Source organism: Anabas testudineus, chromosome 6 (genome assembly GCF_900324465.2).
Source record: "Anabas testudineus chromosome 6, fAnaTes1.2, whole genome shotgun sequence".
NCBI lineage: Eukaryota > Metazoa > Chordata > Actinopteri > Anabantiformes > Anabantidae > Anabas > Anabas testudineus.
Window position 1 is genome coordinate 15,535,394 of NC_046615.1, and position 21,991 is coordinate 15,557,384.

A 21,991-nucleotide genomic window follows, 5' to 3' on the forward strand; every position below is an offset into this window, starting at 1 on the left:
TCCCAGCCTTCATTCAATAGCAGCACAATGGGCTCCAGCTGTGCGATCAGTCCTGCTGTATCAGCACAACAACTACTCACTAAATGCAGTCATCACACTTAAACTTGAAATGTTTTGGACCTTGCTAAAGATATTCCTGTAAGTAACTCTTACTCTCTGCAACATACACGTGATTGTGTCACGCTTTTAAGGAACCACCTTGACCATGCACCTGTATACTTCAATATGCAATCAAAAGAGGAGACTGAGGTGTAATTATGTATTGATTAGAGCTAACTATTGATTTAATCATCTAAAGCCTCAAAGTTATAATTCAAGGCTCAAAACCAATAGTCAGGTTTATGTTATCCCATAATAAGTTCACCGTAGTGTACACATTGAGATTATTTTGTTAACAATTCTTTATTCTAAATAAAGTGCGTTAAGATAAGATTTTGTATAAGTATATATATAATACGTATATATAATTACTTATATATCTATCTATCTATCTATATATATATATAATTAAAATGAATTGATTATTCAGGAGAAACATATACATGCAGTATTTTGTATTTACATGTTCTTTATTAGGAAACCTAATTTATTAGTCATTGATGGCTATTAATAGATTTGCTGGCATAAAAATGTTATGCCAGCATTTATTATTATTGCCTTTAAATATGTTTGAGTTGACAGAGATTAAAAGGATATAATTTTATTTCTCTGGATATAGAATGTTTTCTTTCCTTTCATTTGTTGTATACAAACAGAAAACATGATGCTGTGTCCTTTGTGAAATCTGTTGACTCATGTTGCCAAATGTTGTGATGTGGAGATCGAAGCTACCGCTGGGCTCCACATGGCTAAAGGTTAGTCTGTTTGGCCATCAACAATAGGGTTAAGGCCATTAACATGGTATGAATATCACAAGGCCATGGGAAAGCTGAGCGGAGGACCAACCAACTGGGCTCCGATTGGCTGGAGCTTGTCACTTGGAGAGGTCACTCCCCACTGACCTTAGAGGTCATTTGAAGAGCTGATGACCTTTAACCTTATACCAAGAGGGTCATGGAAAGGTTTTACATTTGCACAGACCTGACTATTAAAAAATACTAGTGTAAATAAGTGTGTGCTGTTTAACCAAAAGCAAATAAACATCAACATCAGCCTAATGCTTGGACGAATCCCTACATTCCATGTGATGCGAACAGATGAAAGAGACATTTCTTTTCTAAAATCTTCTCTTCTAGAGATTTTAACAGTTCTGACAACAGGTAATGTGGAAGTTGTTCAGCTAACCTATTCAATTACTGAGTAGTATGACTGAATTAATTATAACAACCATTAACTCCTGCCATTTTACTTTTGCTCATGCTTTAAAAAAACATTTTATTTACTGCAACAAAATCATCACCATTTACACACAAGGACATTCTTTAAAAAAGTTTATTGGCTTTTAAAACCACTTTAAAAATCTCACCAGTGAGTACTTTCCATTGAAAAAAGAAAGAAAGAAAGAAAAAAAAAACAACGCCTTTGCAATATTAACAAGCTACTGTACATTAAAAGCAGTACACCAGACAACACCACAGAGGAGGGCTTTTTTCTACTGGTAGAAATGGACAAGATAGTCAAACAGAGTTGGTTCTCGGTCAGTCAAAGGTAAAGAATCAGAGTCACTGCTTGATGGAGCTCCTGTACTCATAAAGAGGTGCATTTCCTTCATTCAAATTCAAATATCAGTGCCTTTTTGTTGAAGAAAAAATAAGAGAAAATGGTAAATCTCTTCACAAATGCATTTTGCAAATTAAGAAAATACGTAAAATCAACAGAAAACAGTCATCAACATAACATGTAGAACAACATTAACTTAGTAAACAGCACACAATAAAAGTAATGTAACTCATGAAACTAGCACTGCCAGTCTGGTTAACAGAACCTGCCCAAATCACAGAAGACAGTGGTTACCAAGAATACAAAGTATAACAGAAGTCATCACACATGCGTGCGTACAATCATTTATCAACATAATGAGCACGTAGGTTTTAAAAGGTTATTTAACTTTTTTCCCCCTCAATGCTTTATATTCTCGTGTATGAGAATGAGTAAGAAATGTGTATCTCACTGAGATTAATGCACATTTTGCTACAAGACAATTAGTCATTTTCTGACAATTCAGTTAATTTCCTTACCTATCTTGTCATAAAAAATATTTTTTTCTTTTTTTTTGCGGGCATCCATCATTACATTTGTCCATAAAGATGTGGCAAAGCCATGTGTCATAAAAATTTAGTGCAATAATGTGAACCTCCAAAGTTTGTTGAAACATGAGTAATAGTTTTTTCTTTTTCCAGTGTCTGCTGAAAGGCTTTGAGCACAATGTCTGTCACAGAGATGTTTGCAACCAGCTAGCAGTATCACAACTTTTTTTCTCAATATACCATGCTATTGATCCTGCTCAAAGCACACATCACTTCTGCAGCTGCAGAGACCTATTATCTTTGAATAGAAAAAAATAAAATAAAATCAGCAAGCGAGACCAGACAGCATTACTTTTACGACACATTGAGCCAGAAATGTAACACACAACATACAGTATCTTGCTGACTACAGATCTGTTAAGCTTTTTTTCTTTTAAATGGCACATACTTTGCTAGAATAATGGCCATAATATAGTGTCTTGATACATCAAATCTCTATGTATCTATCCTATTTACAGATGGAGCTTAAACATGACTTATACAACATTGACAATAGCCAAAAACTCAAGCAAGGATCCTACTGTATCACATAGCCTACCTGGCTAGCAGTGATGGTTTCAACATGCTTTCAGGTCCATGGTAACCTATAAAACATAGGACAGAGACCATTTCACAAATTTACATACTGTACATAAGATTTACGCAACCTAATCCTTTTCCTCAAATGCAATAAAACTCTTTTGTATGTCCACGACTGCCCGTCTTCTCATCGTTATTATCGTTTACTAGGAGCGTCTCTATGTGTAATAATCTCTTATGTTATTCAAAGTGACAATCTTTGGTATGGAAATAAGACTGGATCTCCACAAACATAATAATATCTCTTGATCTCAAGATGGCATCAAAACATACATGTCAGCCTCTAGCTTTCTATGTAACTAAGCCTTTCCATACCATTGATATTCTTATCCAAACTGGGATGATAGCATGCCAAAAAAATGTCACGACTGAAAGTGTGTCTTCCATGTTTTTCATGAAATGACAGCATATCAAATTCCTCCAAATCAATTAAGTAAGGGCACACACAGTGTCGTCGTTAGCCTATACAATACGCATCTATATTGTAGCACTGCAAAACAAAAACAGAATATGGAATAGTACTGAAAATATCAGAGTAACAGCTGCCTTGATATGATGAAGCTCTGAATGGTTCCGAAGATATCTTAACATTATACTATATACAGTCTCTCTAAAGAAGGCATAGGGCCTTGGACTTTGGGAATAAGGCAGCCAGTTGTTGATTCCTTTCACTGTATAGTCCACAAAGTGGCCTGAATTCCCATCTTCTCCCTACCGATTCCTCTACTCCCTCTAGAAGATATTAAACAGTACAAGAAGTATAGGCTTTAAGAAAATTTCACTCTTGGACAATGCACAGATGTGAATCAGTTTTCCACTGATTTGGTATATGATAAAGTATAAAGATTATGTCATAAATTCAGCACCTGGCAGCATACGATGCTACCCTGTTTAATATTCAGATATGGCAGGCAAATGTACTACAACTACTATGTGCATATACTACAATCCCAATATTGTCTGCATTTGGTTGAACTGCACACACACATTTTTGGTGAAGTCTTTTGTGCCAAATTTCCTACCCATCTCACTTTCATTAAGTGTTCATTAAATACAAATATTGCATTATTGATTGGTTATAAGATGGAAGATTATGTTTCTCCTAATGCTCTTACCATATAGGTCTGCTCTTGTGCATGCTGCCACCAAGTATTCACACTTTTTACTTGAAATGCTTACATTTTCGATTTAGAATGAGGGTGAGGAGTGGTTAAGTACTGACAGACTGGGTGACAAATGAAAAAGGAGAGAAGTAACTAAACATCAGTAGAAGAGAGTTTCTGGTAAGCCTGGCACTTTTAACAGAACAAATGGTTAAGTCCAGACAAATCCCAACAAACTATAGTTTAAAACATATATACTAGATACGCACCAAACAAACAACAGAGAACAGAAATCATACAGAATAAAAGATAACATTAGCCCAGCATCTCTACTGTAGTAGGCTGGTCTTTACTTTCTAGCCAGTCAAAACCAGAGTTCACAGTATCACTGCATATCTGCTGAAAAAGCGGGTCATTCTTCAGTTCTTCCAGTGTTGAGTCTTCATATTGTTCCTGCTGTTGATTAGGGTCAAACAGCAGATTGGTGTCCAATGTGTTAAGGTCAGTGATGCTACTGGACAGATCTGAGGTCAGTCTGATGTCACTGGAGAAGTCGGACGCCACGGCATTCAGCTCTGAAGCTACCTGTCCCACCAACTGGGAGCTGGGGTTGAGACCATCATCCCCTAGCAAGTCTTTGACAGTGTTGTTGAAATCCAACTGTTGCTGTTCGTCCTCCACCTCCTGCTGCTGTGTGCTCTGGAGGAGGAGCTGTGGTTGTGTCTGCACAGGATTCTCCTGGAGTTGCTGCTGCTGGTCTTGCTCACCAGGACCCACTTGTGCTTGGCTGTCCCCAGTGGAGAAACTCATGTGTTCTTCACTGCCAGTGGAGAGGTAGCCATGCTGCTGGAGCTCAAAGGCAGCAGGGCTAGAGCTGACAGGCAGCTGAGTCTGGTGAGCAGTTCCTCCAGCGAAGCCAGGAGTGGTCTCCAGGATCTGTGTAAGATTCATTCGGGCTGTATAGTTAGAAGGAAGGTTGTTTATGCCCAGGCCACGAACAGAATCATCCCCATCAGCTTCCATCTTGCTGAGAAGAACATTGGTGATTTTGGTGGTGTTACTCTGACCCTGTACAGGCAGCATCTCACTCTGCATCATGATATTCAGAGGTACAGACTGACTCCGCTGGACCATGCTGTGGACAGAGCTGACTGTCTGGCTGTTGGAAAGAATGTTGAGCACCTCAGAGGTGATCGGGGAGTTAAAGGGTGAAACCACGGCTCGGGTGGTGGTGGTATTTGTGGTGGTGGTTGGAGGGCCAGTGTTACCGCTGAAGTTCCTCTGGCGCACTGCAGGGCTAACGCTGCGGCAACGGAAAGTACTGGACGCAGATGAGGTTGATGCTTTGTTATCTAAAGGCGCAGGCACAGCAAAACTCTCCTGTTTAGTTGGAGTAGTCACACCTGTTACTAGCTGCTGCTGCGGCTGCTGCTGTGTTTGTTGCTGCTGTTGTTGCTGCTGCACTGGGGAGATGGGAGTGAGGCGGCCAAAGTGAGCAGCATCCTGTCTCGACTGGGCTTGAAATGACTGGCCAGGAATTGCAAAGGCATGAGGCTTACGAAACTGGTCATCTACCAGGTCCTGGTAGCTGGGTAGAATACCAATGCTATTGTTGGACAGAGGGCCCCCAGAAGTGCTGTTATAGCGGTTGTTGATCCACTCCAGTTTAGCCTTGTCAGGGTGTGTTGCCATGGGCCTCTGCATGGGCTTGACGGGGCTGCTGGAGACAATACTGGCATCATGATAACCTGTAATGCTTGAGTTTATGGGAGTGAAAGCGAAAGGGTTTCTGCACTCAACCGGGCTTGGGGGGACGCTACTGCTGCAGTTGGACAGTGGCGTGCTGATTGGGGTGTGGCGACCCATGGCTCCATCCACAGGAGTTATGGGAGCCATGCGGGAGCAGGGGCTCTCTCTTGTTAGGCTGTGCCCAAGTGTCATTTCAGAGGTAGGGGTGGGTGTTGGCGTCGGTGTTGGTGTTGGAGTGGGTGTTTGGACAGGAGTGGTACTGCTGTGGGTAGAGTGGTAGAACGTATTGCCAGCCTGATGAGCATTTAGGATAGAGCCTTGCTGAGTTGACTGACCTTGAAGAGAAACATCAACACAGCCACCAAACAAACCCTTCAGCTTCATTTGCTCCTCCATTTGGACTAGCTCCTCTACAATGCTATCCTGGGTCATGTCATCATCATTAAAGGGGAAGTAGTCCATGTTGGGCTGTGAACCGGCAAAGTCAACCATCTCTTGGGTGAGAGTAAGCTGGCCTGAGGCCTCGGTGGGTTGGGCTATAATGGCAAGTTGGTCAGTAGGGGCTTGTTTGTGTTCTGCTGGTATCTGCTGAGCAAACGCCTGCTTTCGAAGCTCATCAAGCTGTCCTTCCTCCCATATTGTGCTCTTTATTTCACTCATCACAGAGGCTTCATGTGCACCTGAGTTGGCTGGTATGGCACAAGGGTCCCCAGTGATCTGCTGTAGCAACACCTGATCAGACGGGTTGTTTTCAGCCGCTCCGGTGCTGGTGTCAGTGCTGAGAGAGTGGTCTTCTTCTTTCACCACCAAGACCTGGGGTTTGACAACAGTCTGGGAGCCCTTAGCATTCGTGATGGGTAAGTCGGAGAGTGCAAGGATCTGCGTAGGCCCTATGGAGGTGGGTTTCATAGTGATTTTGCTGGGAGCGCTCTCTGGTCTTGCAGGTGTCCCTGGTCTGGGGATTCTTTTAGCTGCAGCACTGACTCCAGGTTTGGGATTGTCAACTACAGCTAGAGGCTGCTGGGAGATAAACACCCTCTTCACAGGAATTACATGGGTCTCCCCACCCGGGCCTGCACGCTTCCTGGGGCTCTTGGCATCTGGGCAGGGATCCTTCAATGTTGGGGTAACAGCAGATGAGCCATTAGATGACATGTTGCCATTGGTGTTCTGATTATCAACAGTCAAGTACAAAGTATTTTCATGGCAGTTACTGTTATTGCTGTCCTGAGTCCCAACTATAGCTACTGAGGTGGGAGAAGATGTAGAGTCACTTTTTATCCTTCCCCCTTTATCTAGTCCTGGAGAACACTTAACCAGGAAGCTTGGCTCACTAGCAGCCCTGCACTTAGGAACCCTCTCCTCTTTGCCAATTTTCTCTGTGCCAGATGTGAGATTATTGTCACTTCCAGCTTCAGACACCATTTTAGCGTCAATGGAGAGGGTTGGGGTGGATCCTGGGACACTGCATCTGATTGCAGGAGACTGAGGGGCAACCGAGTTTCCGCCATGTGACTGCTGTGAATCATCCGACGGAGCTGTGGTACTCACACCTGCCGAAGCAGGACGCACAGTTGTGCTGCTGCTGCTGGGAGCTAGAGCGATGGCTGTCATCTTCACCACATTGACTGAGCTCACGTGGGATGTGGGCATCACAGTTTTTATGGGACTATTGGTGATAAGAAGTGTCGGAGGTGAGCGCAGCGTGATTGCACTGGTGGCAGAAGGCTTGGGCAGAATTTGAGCATACCGCGTACCATGTCGTGCCAGCCGGTCACCTACAGGACTGGCTGAGATATTCTGGGGAGCTTTAGGGGACTGTTTAAGAGACTGGGTGACCACTTGAAAGTTCACAGGCAACACTTTTCCCTCAGCTGTTCCTACAGGACTGGGTGAGGTCATTAACTGCCTGCTTCTCTGTACCTGGTAAAAGAACAACAAGAACATAAAATTAAGTTGTGCACATTTATCAATAACGTACCTCAGCATAGTGAGAAAAAGTCTGTTACATACTGTGACAGGGCTAGGCACAGCTGCTACTACAATGCCTATGGCAGGGCTGAGGGGAGAGCAGAGCAGGGCTGCCACAGGGGATCGTGGGGCCGGGGGTACTGGCCTCTGTTCTCTTCACCTGGCTCTCAGTAGGCAGGGGTGAGTGGAGCTTCTGCTCCTGCTGCTTCTTCTGAATCTTTCGCTGCAGTTGCTGCTTTGCATCAACAGAGGGAGAGGGCAGGGTTTTCACCTGGGGCTGGAAAGAGTTTGCCTCAGCTGTGGGCACAAACGCAGAGGCCGGAGTTGGCGTCTTCATCCCTATCAGGAAAAGAAAAATTAGGATACATTGTCAGTGAAAGCAAAGCACTTCTGACAAGGGGCAGAACTTCCAAAAATACATCATTCAAGAATGTGTAAGTGGCAAAAGGACAACATCAACTGCACATGCGTCTTCTTTTGAGGTGGTGTAAAATAATTGTTACTTTCATTTTACTGCTGAGAGCATATCAGTCAGTAGTTTTATGATAATATACAGTGTCATAATTAATTTTTATAGCCTTCTTTGTCGGTCAGCCTGCTTTTGACAGAAATTTCTGAATAAAATTCTCAATTATCATCATATAATGACCATGTCTTTATGATACAGTTAGCTTTGCTAACAAATAAATATTTCCACCTCTCCACTCAGCTCAATCTTTTTACAGAGAACACACAATCCTGGCAACTCAGTATGGATCTTGCTGCTGTGATAGTAGAATTAAAACATAATTTAAGATCAGCAAAACCACTAGTAGGTACAATTCAACCCACTATTGATGCTGGAAAGGATATTTCTGTACCGTCTATACCTAAATCTTAATTCTCTGCTGTCACTCAGTGTAATTTTACCTTTACAACTTAACATCAGTAGGATGCTGTCAACGATGAACCGAACGATCATACACACAGACAACTCTAAAATGAACACAATAACACATCAGAGAACATCTTTACCTGTTGTGGGTGTTCCAGTCATAACAGTGAGTGCAGCCGTGGACTTGGTACCAATGTAGTGACTATTGAGCAGGAAACGGGCCAGGTCCTCCACGTTGTCAAACTGCCGACTCAGGACCTTCTGGGCCCACTCACACACCAGTCCACAGGCTGCAGATCTCATTTCATCTTCAGCACTCGGTGATTGGCCTGTCGCCTCCATCAACTCACACTAAAGTCAGAAGATGCAGAGGAGCAGGTAGATGAGCACTGGGTAGTTTCCAAAGTCTAACAAGAGATTTGAATAACATTTCGAATCATTTCAGTGACGTTTTAAAGTAACTTACCCCGTCACCCGATTTCTGAAGATCCAGGTTGGGTAAAGATGGCATGTGAACAAAAGCTTTCTTCCTTAACCCACTGTAACAGTATGTGAGAAGGAGTTAAGGTTTCCAAAACATGACAAATGGTGATGATGCCCATCTTACATTGTGTCTGGCCAATTCTATTCCTAATCTATTCTCTGCGGAGTTCTATTCTCTTCTGTTAATATATTTAATGTACATTTCTCTTATTGTGAATATACTTATATATACAGTTTAAATAGCATTTTCCCTCATTCTTGACAAAGTCAGAACAGATCATCCTCCTGCATACTCACAATGTGAGCAACACAGCCAATAAATCAACACGACATAATGAGTCACAAGTCCACAGTCCAGTGATTTGCCATTGAACTGCCTAATCACAGAAACTCGGCTTTATGTCTAAAAGACAAATGCCATCAGCTGAACTAAATAATCACTGGTCATCAATAGTCAATTCATTTTTACAAAGATCTTGCAAAGTGAGTAATGAGAAAGAGAAACAAAATAAACCTGCTAAAATGATGCCAATGGTTCGGTCTAGTGCTATTTTTATGTTTATAACATAAGCGACAAATTTAGATTAAAGGCTTCTTGAAACGACTCTGTTGACAAAATGACACAAAAGTAGGCAAATCTATGCTCTAACTGACATCTGTACATTTGAATGAGAGCACTACACCATGGATGCAATCAGGAAAAAAAGCATCAATCAAATCAAGCATAAAAAAACTGAAACATCCACTTTGTTATCAGGTGGAAAGGATATTTGGATTTGCCCCTCATGCCCAGTCGACGTGCCTTCATGTTAGGAAAGACATTCTTCATGATCTTTCCAAAGTCTGCTGCACTCAGTGGATTGTAGCCGAGATTGTCACAATAACTCCTGTAAAAGAAGAGAATGCACCATATGTTTATAAGATAATACATGTATTTGTTCTACCTCCTGCTCACTTTTCTTTTTATAGACCCCACATCAAAAGTCACACACTCACTTGTATTCATCATACACTTCTTGCTTAGGGAGGGAAGTCTCTGGGTGCTCTTCTAGGTGATTTCGTATCCAGTTGAAAGCATACATCTGTTGAGTACGGCTTGACGACATGGAACTCTGATCACTGAAATTAGTGCATAAGAAAATAAATCTGGTGAGGTGGTGTCCTTGACTTGTATGCATCATTTCTTGTTAATACAGAAACTTTAATACCATAATCCAGGAGTGGAGGACCCCCTCTCATTCTCAGTCCAAATGGGCAGAATTTGGGGGTTGGGGTGATGAATAGATATGGGGAAACAAATGAAACACAGACAGCTAGGTATAGCAAAAGTCTACATATATCAGTGGTTTGCTTCATAATCAATCATACAGCTGAAAAATGAGCGAAAATTTTGTGAATTCAATTTAATTTCTGGGAGCTATGAGCTTACACTGTGTCTGTGTAGTAGCCAGTGGATAGTGACTTGAATTTCTGACAAGCAATGAGACAACGGTGCCAAAAATGTAATGACAGCCACAACAAAGCAGCCGCGCGTGTGTGTGTGTGTGTGTGTGTGTGTGTGTGTGTGTAAGCCAAAGAGCAAAGTGAAAAAACACTGGGAAAAGCGTGTCTGTGACATACCTTTTATCATTGCCACTGCTGGGACCAGAAGGCAACTTAAGGTAGAGGTAGAGTTTTTCGATGTCTGTAAACTTCTCAACATCTTGCTGTAAAAATAAAAATATCACATTGGTCAGATTTTTCAAATAAACGTGAGCAAAACACATCTTCCCCCAAAAAAAAATCACAATAATGGAGAAGAGAAACCGAAGGCAACACTGATAACAACTATCAAAAACATGTTCCAGCCCCAACTGTTTGGTCTTTAGAAATGAACCTGCAACCATCATATGTCAGTCGAGTATAAAAAAAACTACACAGGTATGACCTTCTTACAATTGATTTCACCCTAAATGCTTTTCAATTGGTTTCTAAGAATGCATTCATCTTGCCTCTTTCTTTTCGATTTGCCTCTTTGTTGCTACAGAAACCAATACTTGTATGAATGAATAAGAGTTAACAGCCAATGAGGAAGTGAATAGAACTGCTATTTACTACACTCCATGGCTTCAAGCATAAAGTGAATGACCTGTCTGAGTCGCTCTCTGCTTACACCTTGGTTAAAGCTTTAGTTTTATTAGATTTATTTTAGAACACACATCATCTTTAGATGTTTTCTTTGATTTTACTGATAACCTCTGTGACCTCACAGGTTTGATTTCTTTTCCAAAATCATTTGAGATAATTTTTGACCATACATGCAAGAAAAACACTTTAAAGGTGGAGTCTACTTTTAACAATAATAAAGTATATTTTAATATACAGTACATGTATTATTAGGATGTTCCCATATAATGTTATGCACCATGAAAAGTCAACTATCAGATATTTTCTTGTACCATTATAAACAGTCCACCACCATTTTATATGACTAGACTGAATAGATTCACAGGATTTTTGCATATATGTGTGAACAGTAACAGCAAAGCTTTATCATGCAGCTTTGATGTCACTGAAACAGCTTTGCAAATGGACACAAGGATTGGGATACTTCAATGCACATACATATTCATGAAAAGACCAGTTTTTACTGGCTTAAAAAACACTGACAGATTGACCTAAGTGTGCTCAATAACCTGTACATATACTCATAATCACACACAGTGACACTTCATACTTGTACATGCCAGAGGTTTATGGCTATGATACCACTTTATTCATTCTAAATTGTTGTACCATGTAATATTTACAATATTTCATTAACATTACATAATGCTAGTATATGTATAGTAATATTAATATAAAAATATAAAGTAATACTATCACTACTAAAACAACAGTAAAATTGAATCGTAAGATCCTATATAAAATGGTATAGATCGTTAAATACACAGAGTTATGCTCAATGTACTCAATATAACACAAATCATGCAATATTACATTAGCTGTACTTTAAACTATGAAAACATTATGATGGTAGAATAATAATTAATGTAATACTATGGAGTATTATAGAACTTGAATAAGAAGTGGATGCAGAACATTCACTTGTTTTTTTTTGCAGAGTACCTGTGGATACTCACCAATATGCTGTCCACTTTTGATTGTACAGATTTGCTACAATGACAAAAACAAAAGACAAATATGACGAAAACTGAAACAACCAAATGGAAAAATTACAACATATCATCAATAACATATGTTATTTTTGCGGATTTATTAAAATTAGAATGATCTGTTCTACATCAGATTCAGACCCTCTATTCAGTACTTGGAAGAAACATCTTTAGGATTCAAGTCCAGGTTTTAGCAGGGCCATTCAAGGTCAATCGAGGACTCTTCCTAAAGCCATTCCAGCTTTGTGTTCACCTTCGGAATCACCATCATGTGTATGGATGATGGTGAAGATGGTTTTAGCCAGGTGATGACCAGCACCCCATACCTAAACCTGGTTCTGGTATCTTCTCTGTGCCCTCTGCTAACATCCACAGTTTCAGAACTGGTTTCACACTCATTCACAGGTCTATACTGGAACATTATCTAATCATAAAGTTTCTTGGACTTTATGGCTTGTTCACATTTGCACTGTGCACTGTAAATGACGACATACATACTAACATTAACAATGTCGAGGTTCTGGTAAAATATCACAGTGAGCCATTAATGTATAATCTGAAGTCCCAAAATTCAGCCGTCAATCCGTTGAGTGCATAAATAAAAAAGATTAATTAAATATAATAACACTATTAGGTTAACAGGAGATGGTGATGGTTTCCATTCATATTGCACACAGTGCATTAAATGGTGCCTTAATATTTCTGCAAATAAGAGATTTTCTACATTTTTATTATTATGACATTTGACCTCTATAAAATGTCTTCACTTTGTTCCCTATGGTTTATTCCATGTAAACTATCTTCAGCAACTGTATTAAATACATTTTATTACCAACTATGGGGTGTGCATAACGAGAAAGGCCTTAAGTATTGTGTTGGTCATTCTACAGCCTGTCACAGTTGAATTTAAATATATATATAGATAATAACCTGTCAAGTCGTGTCGCTGACTTTAATCACACTTAGAGGACGGTGACGGTGAATCAAACTGAAACTACTATGACTTATTTCCAAAGCCACTGTAGAGCGCAGACAAATGTCAAACCTACATTGTTTGTCAGAGGCTGTTGTGCTTCTGTTGTGACTACTATTGTTATTTTTTTTTCCATCTCCTGCAGCTCTTTCATTAGCGGCCCTGGATCCGTGTGAAGCCGTGGAGCTGTCTGCTCTGACACCTGTCATCCTGAGCATCAGCACCACCGGTGGATGTGGTGTCATCTATAACATGGCCTCCTATGGCTCGATGCTAATGATTACAGCTCCCGCAGCAGCGACTAACCCGACGTTACCGTGTTATTGATGCACACCCCGGTGGCGCACGGTGCAGCTGCCCTCGCCGCTATCGCACCTCGGATAAACATGCGCGGTTATCGTGGGAGCACCGTGTTATTTCCCTGCGCTTTGTGCAGCACACTGCCACCCTGCCACTGCACAGCTAGACACGCTAATTATCAGGCTACGGCTAAAAGGACAGTGTGGCTGCCTGATCATCCTCATTTCCCATCCTTACCAAATTGAATTCTTTATTTTGAACTGTAACGCGTTAGCCTCGGGCCCCTGGAGTCCTGGCACCAGCGTTGGAAGAGAGCCTAATCCCGAGGCAGGCTTCAGACCAGGTTGTTGTTGATCATCAGCCATCACGATGGAGGTGGTGGGGGAGCTTTAACAAGTAGGCCTCATCCCCGGCTGTGCACTGCACCGGACCCACCGCTGCTGGAGCGGCTCAGTCAGCTAGGACAGCTTGCTGAATCCACTACAGAGCATGGCTACAAACACTGAGATCTGACCCTCGTTAGACACTAAACAAAACCCCAAAAAAACAGCACCCGGGCATACAAAAGGCATTTCGCAGTGGTCTCTTCGCTGCCGCAAATAGCACGCCTGCAGCAGCCAGCAGCAGCTACAGACGAGCTGCCTGCGTCAAGGTGCACACAGGTAGCAGAGGCGAGGCCGGAAGCCGAGCAGGAGGCCTCCTTCAAAGTAAAAGCACGACATTTATCGTGTTTAAGGGAGAGGTGCACTTTTCCTTATGAGACTGCTTTAAAACTATAATCGCGAACTCAGGTGTATTATGTGAAGGTTTCTGTTTTTTTTTTTTGTTTGTTTGTTTTTTTTTTGAGAACCCTACTCAATCTGATCAGTTTGTGATCAGTTCTTTCTGCAGCTTGGCATACATGCAAATATAAAGCCACAATAATACAGCTTTTTAGAGACAAATAGGGGAAGTCCTGCAACAGATGCATGAAGAGATTACACATAGAGAAAGAATGAGGCAGCATAAATCTACAGAGGACCTGTGGGAAGTTCCCCACGACGCCAAGTGTACCATGAATTAGTGCAGTTCACTCACAGAGATCACCAGAAATATTCATTTGATTAAGAATTTATATCCTTACTACACTTTCTGTGCATTACGTCAACTGATTAAGTAATCTGAGGTTCTTGTACAGCAGCTCCATTCATGCAGCTTTTTTCCATTCAACTACATCTCAGAGCAAACTGTTTTACTCTCAGTTGTTATACTTTCGCTCTGCTACGTTTGTTTCCACAGATGTAATTAATAAGATGGTAATTAATTAAGTGTTTAAATAATCAGTCATTTAAACATAAATAATTAATTCTGTCTCATGGGACATTATAAAACATATTTTAGATAAACATTAGTTTTATATTAATATCTAAATAAGCATCACCTCAGCATACATGCTGCTACACTTAAACAGTAATCCAATATTTGACATATTATGAAATATGATAATTTTTACGGTCACATATATTTTATTATGACAATCCTTGCTGATAATATTTATGTAAGTATATTTTTACATGGTGACATTTAGATACAGAGACTGAAGCACTTTAATATTTTTGCTGCTGGGTGAGCACATAGATAACAATAATGTAAAATTATGTCTCACAGATGCAAACTCAGTTTATAAACTACATTAGTCAGTCTGAATCCTCTTTCCTGTTACTTCACTCAAGGGTTAAAGGTCAAGCTGAGTTACTAACCTAGGACACTCAGGTACTTTTCAAATCTTATATTTGAGTAAACTAAACGTCTGTTAGAACATGAATTGTTCAGAGAAATAGTATAAAATATATAATTATTTTTTATCACTGTTATAGATAAATCAATTAATTAGCGTTAAAAATAATAATTACCAATTTAATATCTTTTCCTTTCACTATCACTTGTTAGTTGTGTACACTGCACACTGAAACAAATTAAACTGAGACTGAAACTGAGTGAGACTGTTTTTTTTTTTTGCTTGCTTAGACTCTCACTTATAAGTAACTATGAATAAAAGTAATTTGTGTGCTATTTAATACTTTTATTCCACTACTATATATATAATATGATACACTTTTGATCCTCTTGGGCAAATTCTACTAAATATTAAGCTTTTTACTTTGCAAATTTCTATTTATAATATAATATAATAGCAGCACTGGCTGGTACTTTACAGTGATGTACAAATTAATGCATGGATGACTTCAATCACATTATTTCCTATAATACACTAAACATTATAATAAAAATGTGTCATTCTGCATAAAAATGTACTTGTAGTTCGTTTATCCTTCCTGATTATGCAATTTATTTACTTTTGCTACTGTAATAGTTGCAGTACTTGCTTGAATTCAGGACTTTAACAGCTTATTACACTGTGATATTACTTCTTCCACCTGCTTTACAGAGCAAACCTAAAATTGGTGCTATTTAATGCTCAGATCATCCTTCAGAAATGAATGCACCATTGCCCCTTGAGTTTCTAGAACTGTGCACAACAGCCTAACAGAGTTTTAGTTTAGAAATCCTGAGCGGGAATTTAGTTTTTATTGTGTTCAACTTGACGCTGTGTGCTGGCCGCAGTTCCGATGTCAGCCGGAGGGGGCGCTGCTGCAGGAAGCTGGTCGATCAGATAGTGACAATGACGGGTAAACAGCCGGGATGATATCACTTCACCATGTCAACCGGTCATTTACCAGCGCCCTCATTCATCTAGAGATCCACCTATATGTTCCTCTGATATTCTGATGAGACTATCGATGAGGAAACACTGAGACACCCAAACTGTCCCAAGATTTGTCTTTGCTCATCTCACAGCTCATTGTGTTTTTGTCCTTAGCCTGAAATCTGAGACACAGTTGATGGAAAAAAAAAAACAAAACCCAAAGAAGATGAACTGAATGTCGACTGTGTGCACCACATATAAATATATAACGCACACTTATACATATAACATCCACGTGTCCAGTCAATCTGATCAGTCAGGTGTTAGTAACATGGAAATGATCAGTCTACATACATCCTGTTTAACACAAATGTGAAAATACAGACGAATGAAGTCACCAGGTCAAGAAAAATAAGCCCAAAATAAATGGTTTCATCATGACTTATTTTATGCTGCCATCTGTTGATGGAAACAGGAAACGTTACTCCACTGCTCCACTGACACCATGAAACATAATGCGAGACAGCAATAGACTGTGCCACACATGGGAAAGACAAGTATTTAAGTATACAGTCAGTCGGCTGACTTTACACTTAAGATAAGAATAAACGGAGCATAAGGAAATAATAGACATGCTGCTGCTGAGTGGTTTCTGTTTGTCCATATGTTTATTTCAGTGTGCCCCATGCAGCATCGAAGTCATTTCTCTTTTGTGCACAGACTTTGATGATGGGGACATGAGATAAGAGCTGCAGTCCACAACTGGTTGACAATCACCCACAATAATGGCAATAATTTAATATTATATCAACATAGTGATGCTTTATGAATATAAGGACATGAGAAATAAAAAAAAAATGCTTGTGATCCAAAATGTGAGACTAAGTATTAAAAATAGAGCATTTACAGATTAACAATCCCCAAAGTATTTTTGCATTGACATAAGTGAATTTTCTCACTAAAGGAATTAGTTAATTCATTGAGAACTGTGTAGGAAAATGGGCCAATTGTGTGTGGGACTGATTATTTTCAGAAAAAAAAAAAAAGATAATTGAATGTAAATGCTTTATTTCCAATTGTCCCATTTGAGTTGTTTTATTATTTGAACACCGGGTTCATGTCATAATTTAGTATTTAAATGTCAGTTTAACATGAAATTTGACAGTTGGAGTAATGAAATTAAAATATCCTTACAGTACAGTAGATAACCATGATTAAATTAATTTAACCGTATATTGCACAAATACATTGATCTACAGTTGCACATCCTGGAACACACAGAGGGAGATGTGCTGTTTCAGAGAGTCAATGAGGACATAGTAATAATCACAATCATTTATACTTTATTAATCCCCTTGGGGAAAATCTTTGTGGACAGGCTGCTCCTTTGAGGCGCCAAGGGTTTGAGGACCAGTGTCTTGTCCAGGGACACTTCAACATGTGGCCAGGAATCAGGAATCAGGGGAACTGGGAATCAAGCCACCAACTGTGAGGTTCGTAGATGACTGCCTTGACAACTGAGCCACGCTATGTAGAGTGTTGCAGGAGTATGTGTTCATGTGAAATATGTACTTAACGAAAACTGTGTAAGACGCAGTTATTGATTGAAGAACACATGTCGCTAATAACAACGTTCTTGATCTCACGTTTATTTCTCACTGTGATGATGATATTGTTCTTGTAGCTTCAGGTTTGTTTGATTTACATTTTAATCCTTGAACAAGCCCCAAATTATATTTGGTGTGCTGGAATATTAATGGCTGCTGTTTTGCAAAATATTAAATGATATAAATATTTCAGCTATGTTGCTTAAACACAGTTGTATAAACCTTGTGTTTGACTGATCAACTAAGCTGGAGAGGCGGGAGACGCAGGCTAGAGCTGTGAGCTGTTTGCTGGATTGTTAACAGTGCGAAAAACAAAACACTGATATAACAGTTAGTGGACATACTGTAGGTCACACCATGAGGTGAGCTTTAAGACTGACATGAAGCCGCCATAGAGCAGGACGTGTGTATAATGTGCTTGACCATTTATGCTTCATTTTGATGGGCACAAAACATTCATTCATCACATTAAAGATCCATTAAAGTTACACTGACCTTGTAAAAATGTGAAGATGTTGTTTAGTGATAGTTTTAATCATGAAATCTGGAGGTAACAGAAAAGCAGAGGTGAAAAGTTGTAGGTTTTTGTAATTAATCAAGTGTGACTGAGACTGAGATGTCTGAGATGTCTGTGGCGACACATGATGTCTGTGGCAACAGATGAGTAAAATGATGTTTTTGCAGGTGCAGTTCAATGAAATCCATCTAAATATTTAGATATTTTTGACAATGTCCCCTTTTTTTTCATAACACATCACACATATCCATCAAACCTTGTCATTTTCTGACAAATGTTAACAGCACCTGAGGTGCGGAACGGTGACACTTCATCTAAATCTCAAGAAAATGTTGTTTCCTTGTTAGTCATTGTTTTCTCACTCTATTTTTGACCTTTGGTTGCTGGCTATTCTGGACTGATTTAGTTTACTGTCAATCTCCTGTCACTTCTGATTTGAGTTGGAAGGTCTCATCTCAGCAGTCCTTGCCCTTGCTCATTCCTCCAAATGTTAAGATTTAAACAACGCTCCTCCGAGAGTGGCTGCCATTTTAGTGGCCATTTCACACCATGGTAACACTTCATAATACCTCATCTTTTTGAGATATTTGATTTGATTTTAAAGAAAATATTGTTTTTAAGAGCAAAGATATATAAACATAAGAATAAAAATGACAAAATTAAAAATAAAATGACAATGTTTGGTTTGATGTCATGATATATGCTATGAAATGAGACTAGTAATGACCTGAAGCCACCCATCTTCTCCTTGTAGAATGTGGGACAGCGAGGTCACCCTGGTGCAGAGGTCAGAGAGTCTGGCTCTCACGTGCACCTACGCAGCCGTGACTGCTTCAATCCTCTTACAAACCCCCCCTACTTCCAGTGCTCAGGCCAGACTGTAAGATCAGCTCACTGTATTCAGGTCTTATCCCGAAGATACAGCAGATCCTCAGTACAGAGTCACGCCAGCAGGTATCAAACGCCAGAGTCAACCCACTTACCTCTGGTCGTGTTTACCTTCAGAGTGCATACACTGACATGCAAAGGAAATTAGTCACTGATATTTGTTGTTTGATTTAGATCTTGCTGTTGTTTTAGCAGTAAGATGTTTCAAACTTTGTTTATTTAAGCCAAAGTCGTCGCAGCACATTGTTAATGTGCAGTATCAAGCAAAGTACTTTTATCTGTTTAATAAAAGCAGCATTACTGTTGATAGTAATCTATTTATTCTGAAACTGCTTAGGTTCCCATCCAGGAAATTTGTTTTTCAAACAAGAAATGCGCAAATAACAAGAACTGATGAAGTCCAATGATAGAAAATAATTAAACTATTTTAATTATCAATTATTCTTAGTTTTAGTTGAAATATGAAGATTTGTTGCTTTTTTTCTTCATTTATGAAAAACTGAGCATGTTTGGATTTTTACAGCTTTTACAGAGAAAACTATTTTAATGTATAATGTTAGGATGGGGTCGTGTAGGTATGTCACCACGTTTGTTCGCTTTTCTTTTGGTTTCTCAGTGTAGTCTGAGGGTAAAATATGGGAGTCCCTGGCTTTGACGTCACTTACATAACCTATCCCAGGCCAGGCTGTTATTGCAGATTTCATACAGTGTGTTTTTTTTCCTCCCCTTTCTTGGCATCCTGTGGAAGAGCGGATGGGAAATTCTGATGTCATCAACCTTGGCACAGCGGGACACAGGAGCATGCAGACCCTCAGGGTGCCATGATTGGTGCCCATGTGTTTGTGCCCCGTAGATGGTGAAATAGATGGTGTGGTGCTGCCCGCCTGTGCTGCACCTGCGTCCCAGCATGCTGATTGATCAGTTTGGTCATGTGGAATGTCACCATCTGCTCCCCAGTCCCACTCACCCCTTCTTGTGTGAATGCCAATCACTGGCAGGAAGATAGTTATTTAAGCCATGTCAAATCAAGCGCATGACAAAGAGGAATATGCCAACAACACTTGAAATGTGTTTTGCAGGCATAGTATGCACAACAGCATATCTTACAGTAAAAGGACATCCATGACTTCTGTAGGTTTTCTTTTCCTTCTCATAGATTGTGTATCTGCAATGATGAGTTCACTGAGCAACTGTGTTTTTACTTGTTTGCATATAAAAGTCTTGATTTTATTTTGAGCATGGCTCCTTTTTCCCCTCCATGCCCTTCAGTTGCTCTTTTTTGGCCTCTTAATGACCAACAGCGAATCAGGGGGGCATCAGCAGTGACATTCTTCATTGTTGAGTGTCATAATCAATGACATTTCAGCCATGGGAAAATAAAGATATGCAAATTTGAACTCATTAACATTTGCATTACCTGTTTGAATAATCACACTCCTGACAAGGCTGCAATTAACTAAGATTGATGCAAAGTTCAGGGTTAGGGGACTGTATATATTTGCTCTTGGATCATTTACTCAAGATACGTGTGTTTGTCTTATGCACGCTCAGTGTGTCAGATAGTAGAACTGATCTCTGTCAGAGGAAAAGGTCATTCAGTAGCTGCTGCTGTTCCTGTTATTTATTATTATTTGTTAACATACGGTACGTATACGTGCTGAATTTTGTATGTTAACCTAATGAAAAAATATATCTTTGGTTGACAAATGATTGCTCTAATTAAAAATGTGTGACCTCCTAACCCAGTTAACACTAGTGTGTACAGTCAGGATTAGACTTTAAAGAAGCTGCATGAACTGCACAGCACACCTTCAGACAGACTGAACTTAGCACACAATAGCTTATATTTGTGCATTCAGATTAGTTAATTAGAGTTTGGCGCTCGTCCACAGCTCACATCCAGTTAAAGATTTAAATAAATAAATGCTGTGGAGAGATTCCAAAGTTTGGCCACATTGCGCCCTGTCCCCTGTGGCTGCAGGGTAAACACCGGAGAGTAAGAAAGACAATGTGTTTACGATAAATACTTGCTGCTGTCTCAGTGGGAATTATTTGATTGGATTCTTGTCAGGTCTCAGTAGGACAAAACGCCTTGCAAGGACAGTGTGGCACACTGCAGATCTGAGGATCACTGCTGTGTTTTTCCACTATGGTGAATCATATTTATGTAACATGCAGAGAATTTAAAAAGTTATTTCAATATATGTAAATGATTAGCTAGTTGACTTCCCTGAGTGAGTGTCTGGGAGAATATTATTCAGAAATCATACAGCAACTCTGACTTGTTCAGTTGCACATGCAGCAGGTCACAATTAGGAAGTCTGACTGCTCTTTATTAGCAGATCACCCAGACAGACTACTGTACAAGTAACATGTAACCCAGCCCCTGGACGAGCTCGCCACGCCACACGTGCCCACAAACTAAGTCTTGGTTCTATTTGTAAATGTAGGTCAGACAGGGGTGAAGAGTCCTGTGTTTACTGGAAATCTGTACCTGTCTAACAGGAGATAATCCTCGTGGCGTCATCACTGCACTGCTCGCTGCTACTGAGCAGGCATTTTGTTTGCTTATGATTTTACACTAACGGAGGATGCCAAAGGAGTAGGATGACAAAAGAGCCAAATATGTAACCCACTTTAAAGATACCTTTTTAAAAAAACTGGTCTGGTGTGTGTGTGTGTGTGTGTGTGTGTGTGTGTGTGTGTGTGTGTGTGTGTGTGTGTGTGTGTGTGTAGATGAGGAATTCCCTGATTATTATTATTTTCCTAATGCCATTTTGAACAGGCTCTCTTACTAAACACACACTAAACACTACAACAGTTCATTTCATAATGGAAGTTTCTCTACAATTAAAAACAA

The 21,991-nt window shown here is 40.0% G+C and overlaps 1 protein-coding gene across 1 annotated transcript; it reads right to left on the bottom strand.

Moving 5' to 3' along the window:
- Positions 1-1,417: 1,417 nt before the first annotated feature.
- LOC113165592 (DNA-binding protein RFX7) lies at positions 1,418-14,056 on the bottom strand. Its single transcript, XM_026365237.1, is given in 11 exon segments — positions 1,418-7,600; positions 7,691-7,735; positions 7,737-7,987; positions 8,663-8,873; positions 8,989-9,073; positions 9,776-9,892; positions 10,002-10,124; positions 10,214-10,252; positions 10,626-10,711; positions 12,128-12,161; positions 13,671-14,056. Coding segments are annotated over 11 exon segments (4,476 nt in total). The 5' UTR covers positions 13,799-14,056; the 3' UTR covers positions 1,418-4,243.
- Positions 14,057-21,991: the final 7,935 nt, after the last annotated feature.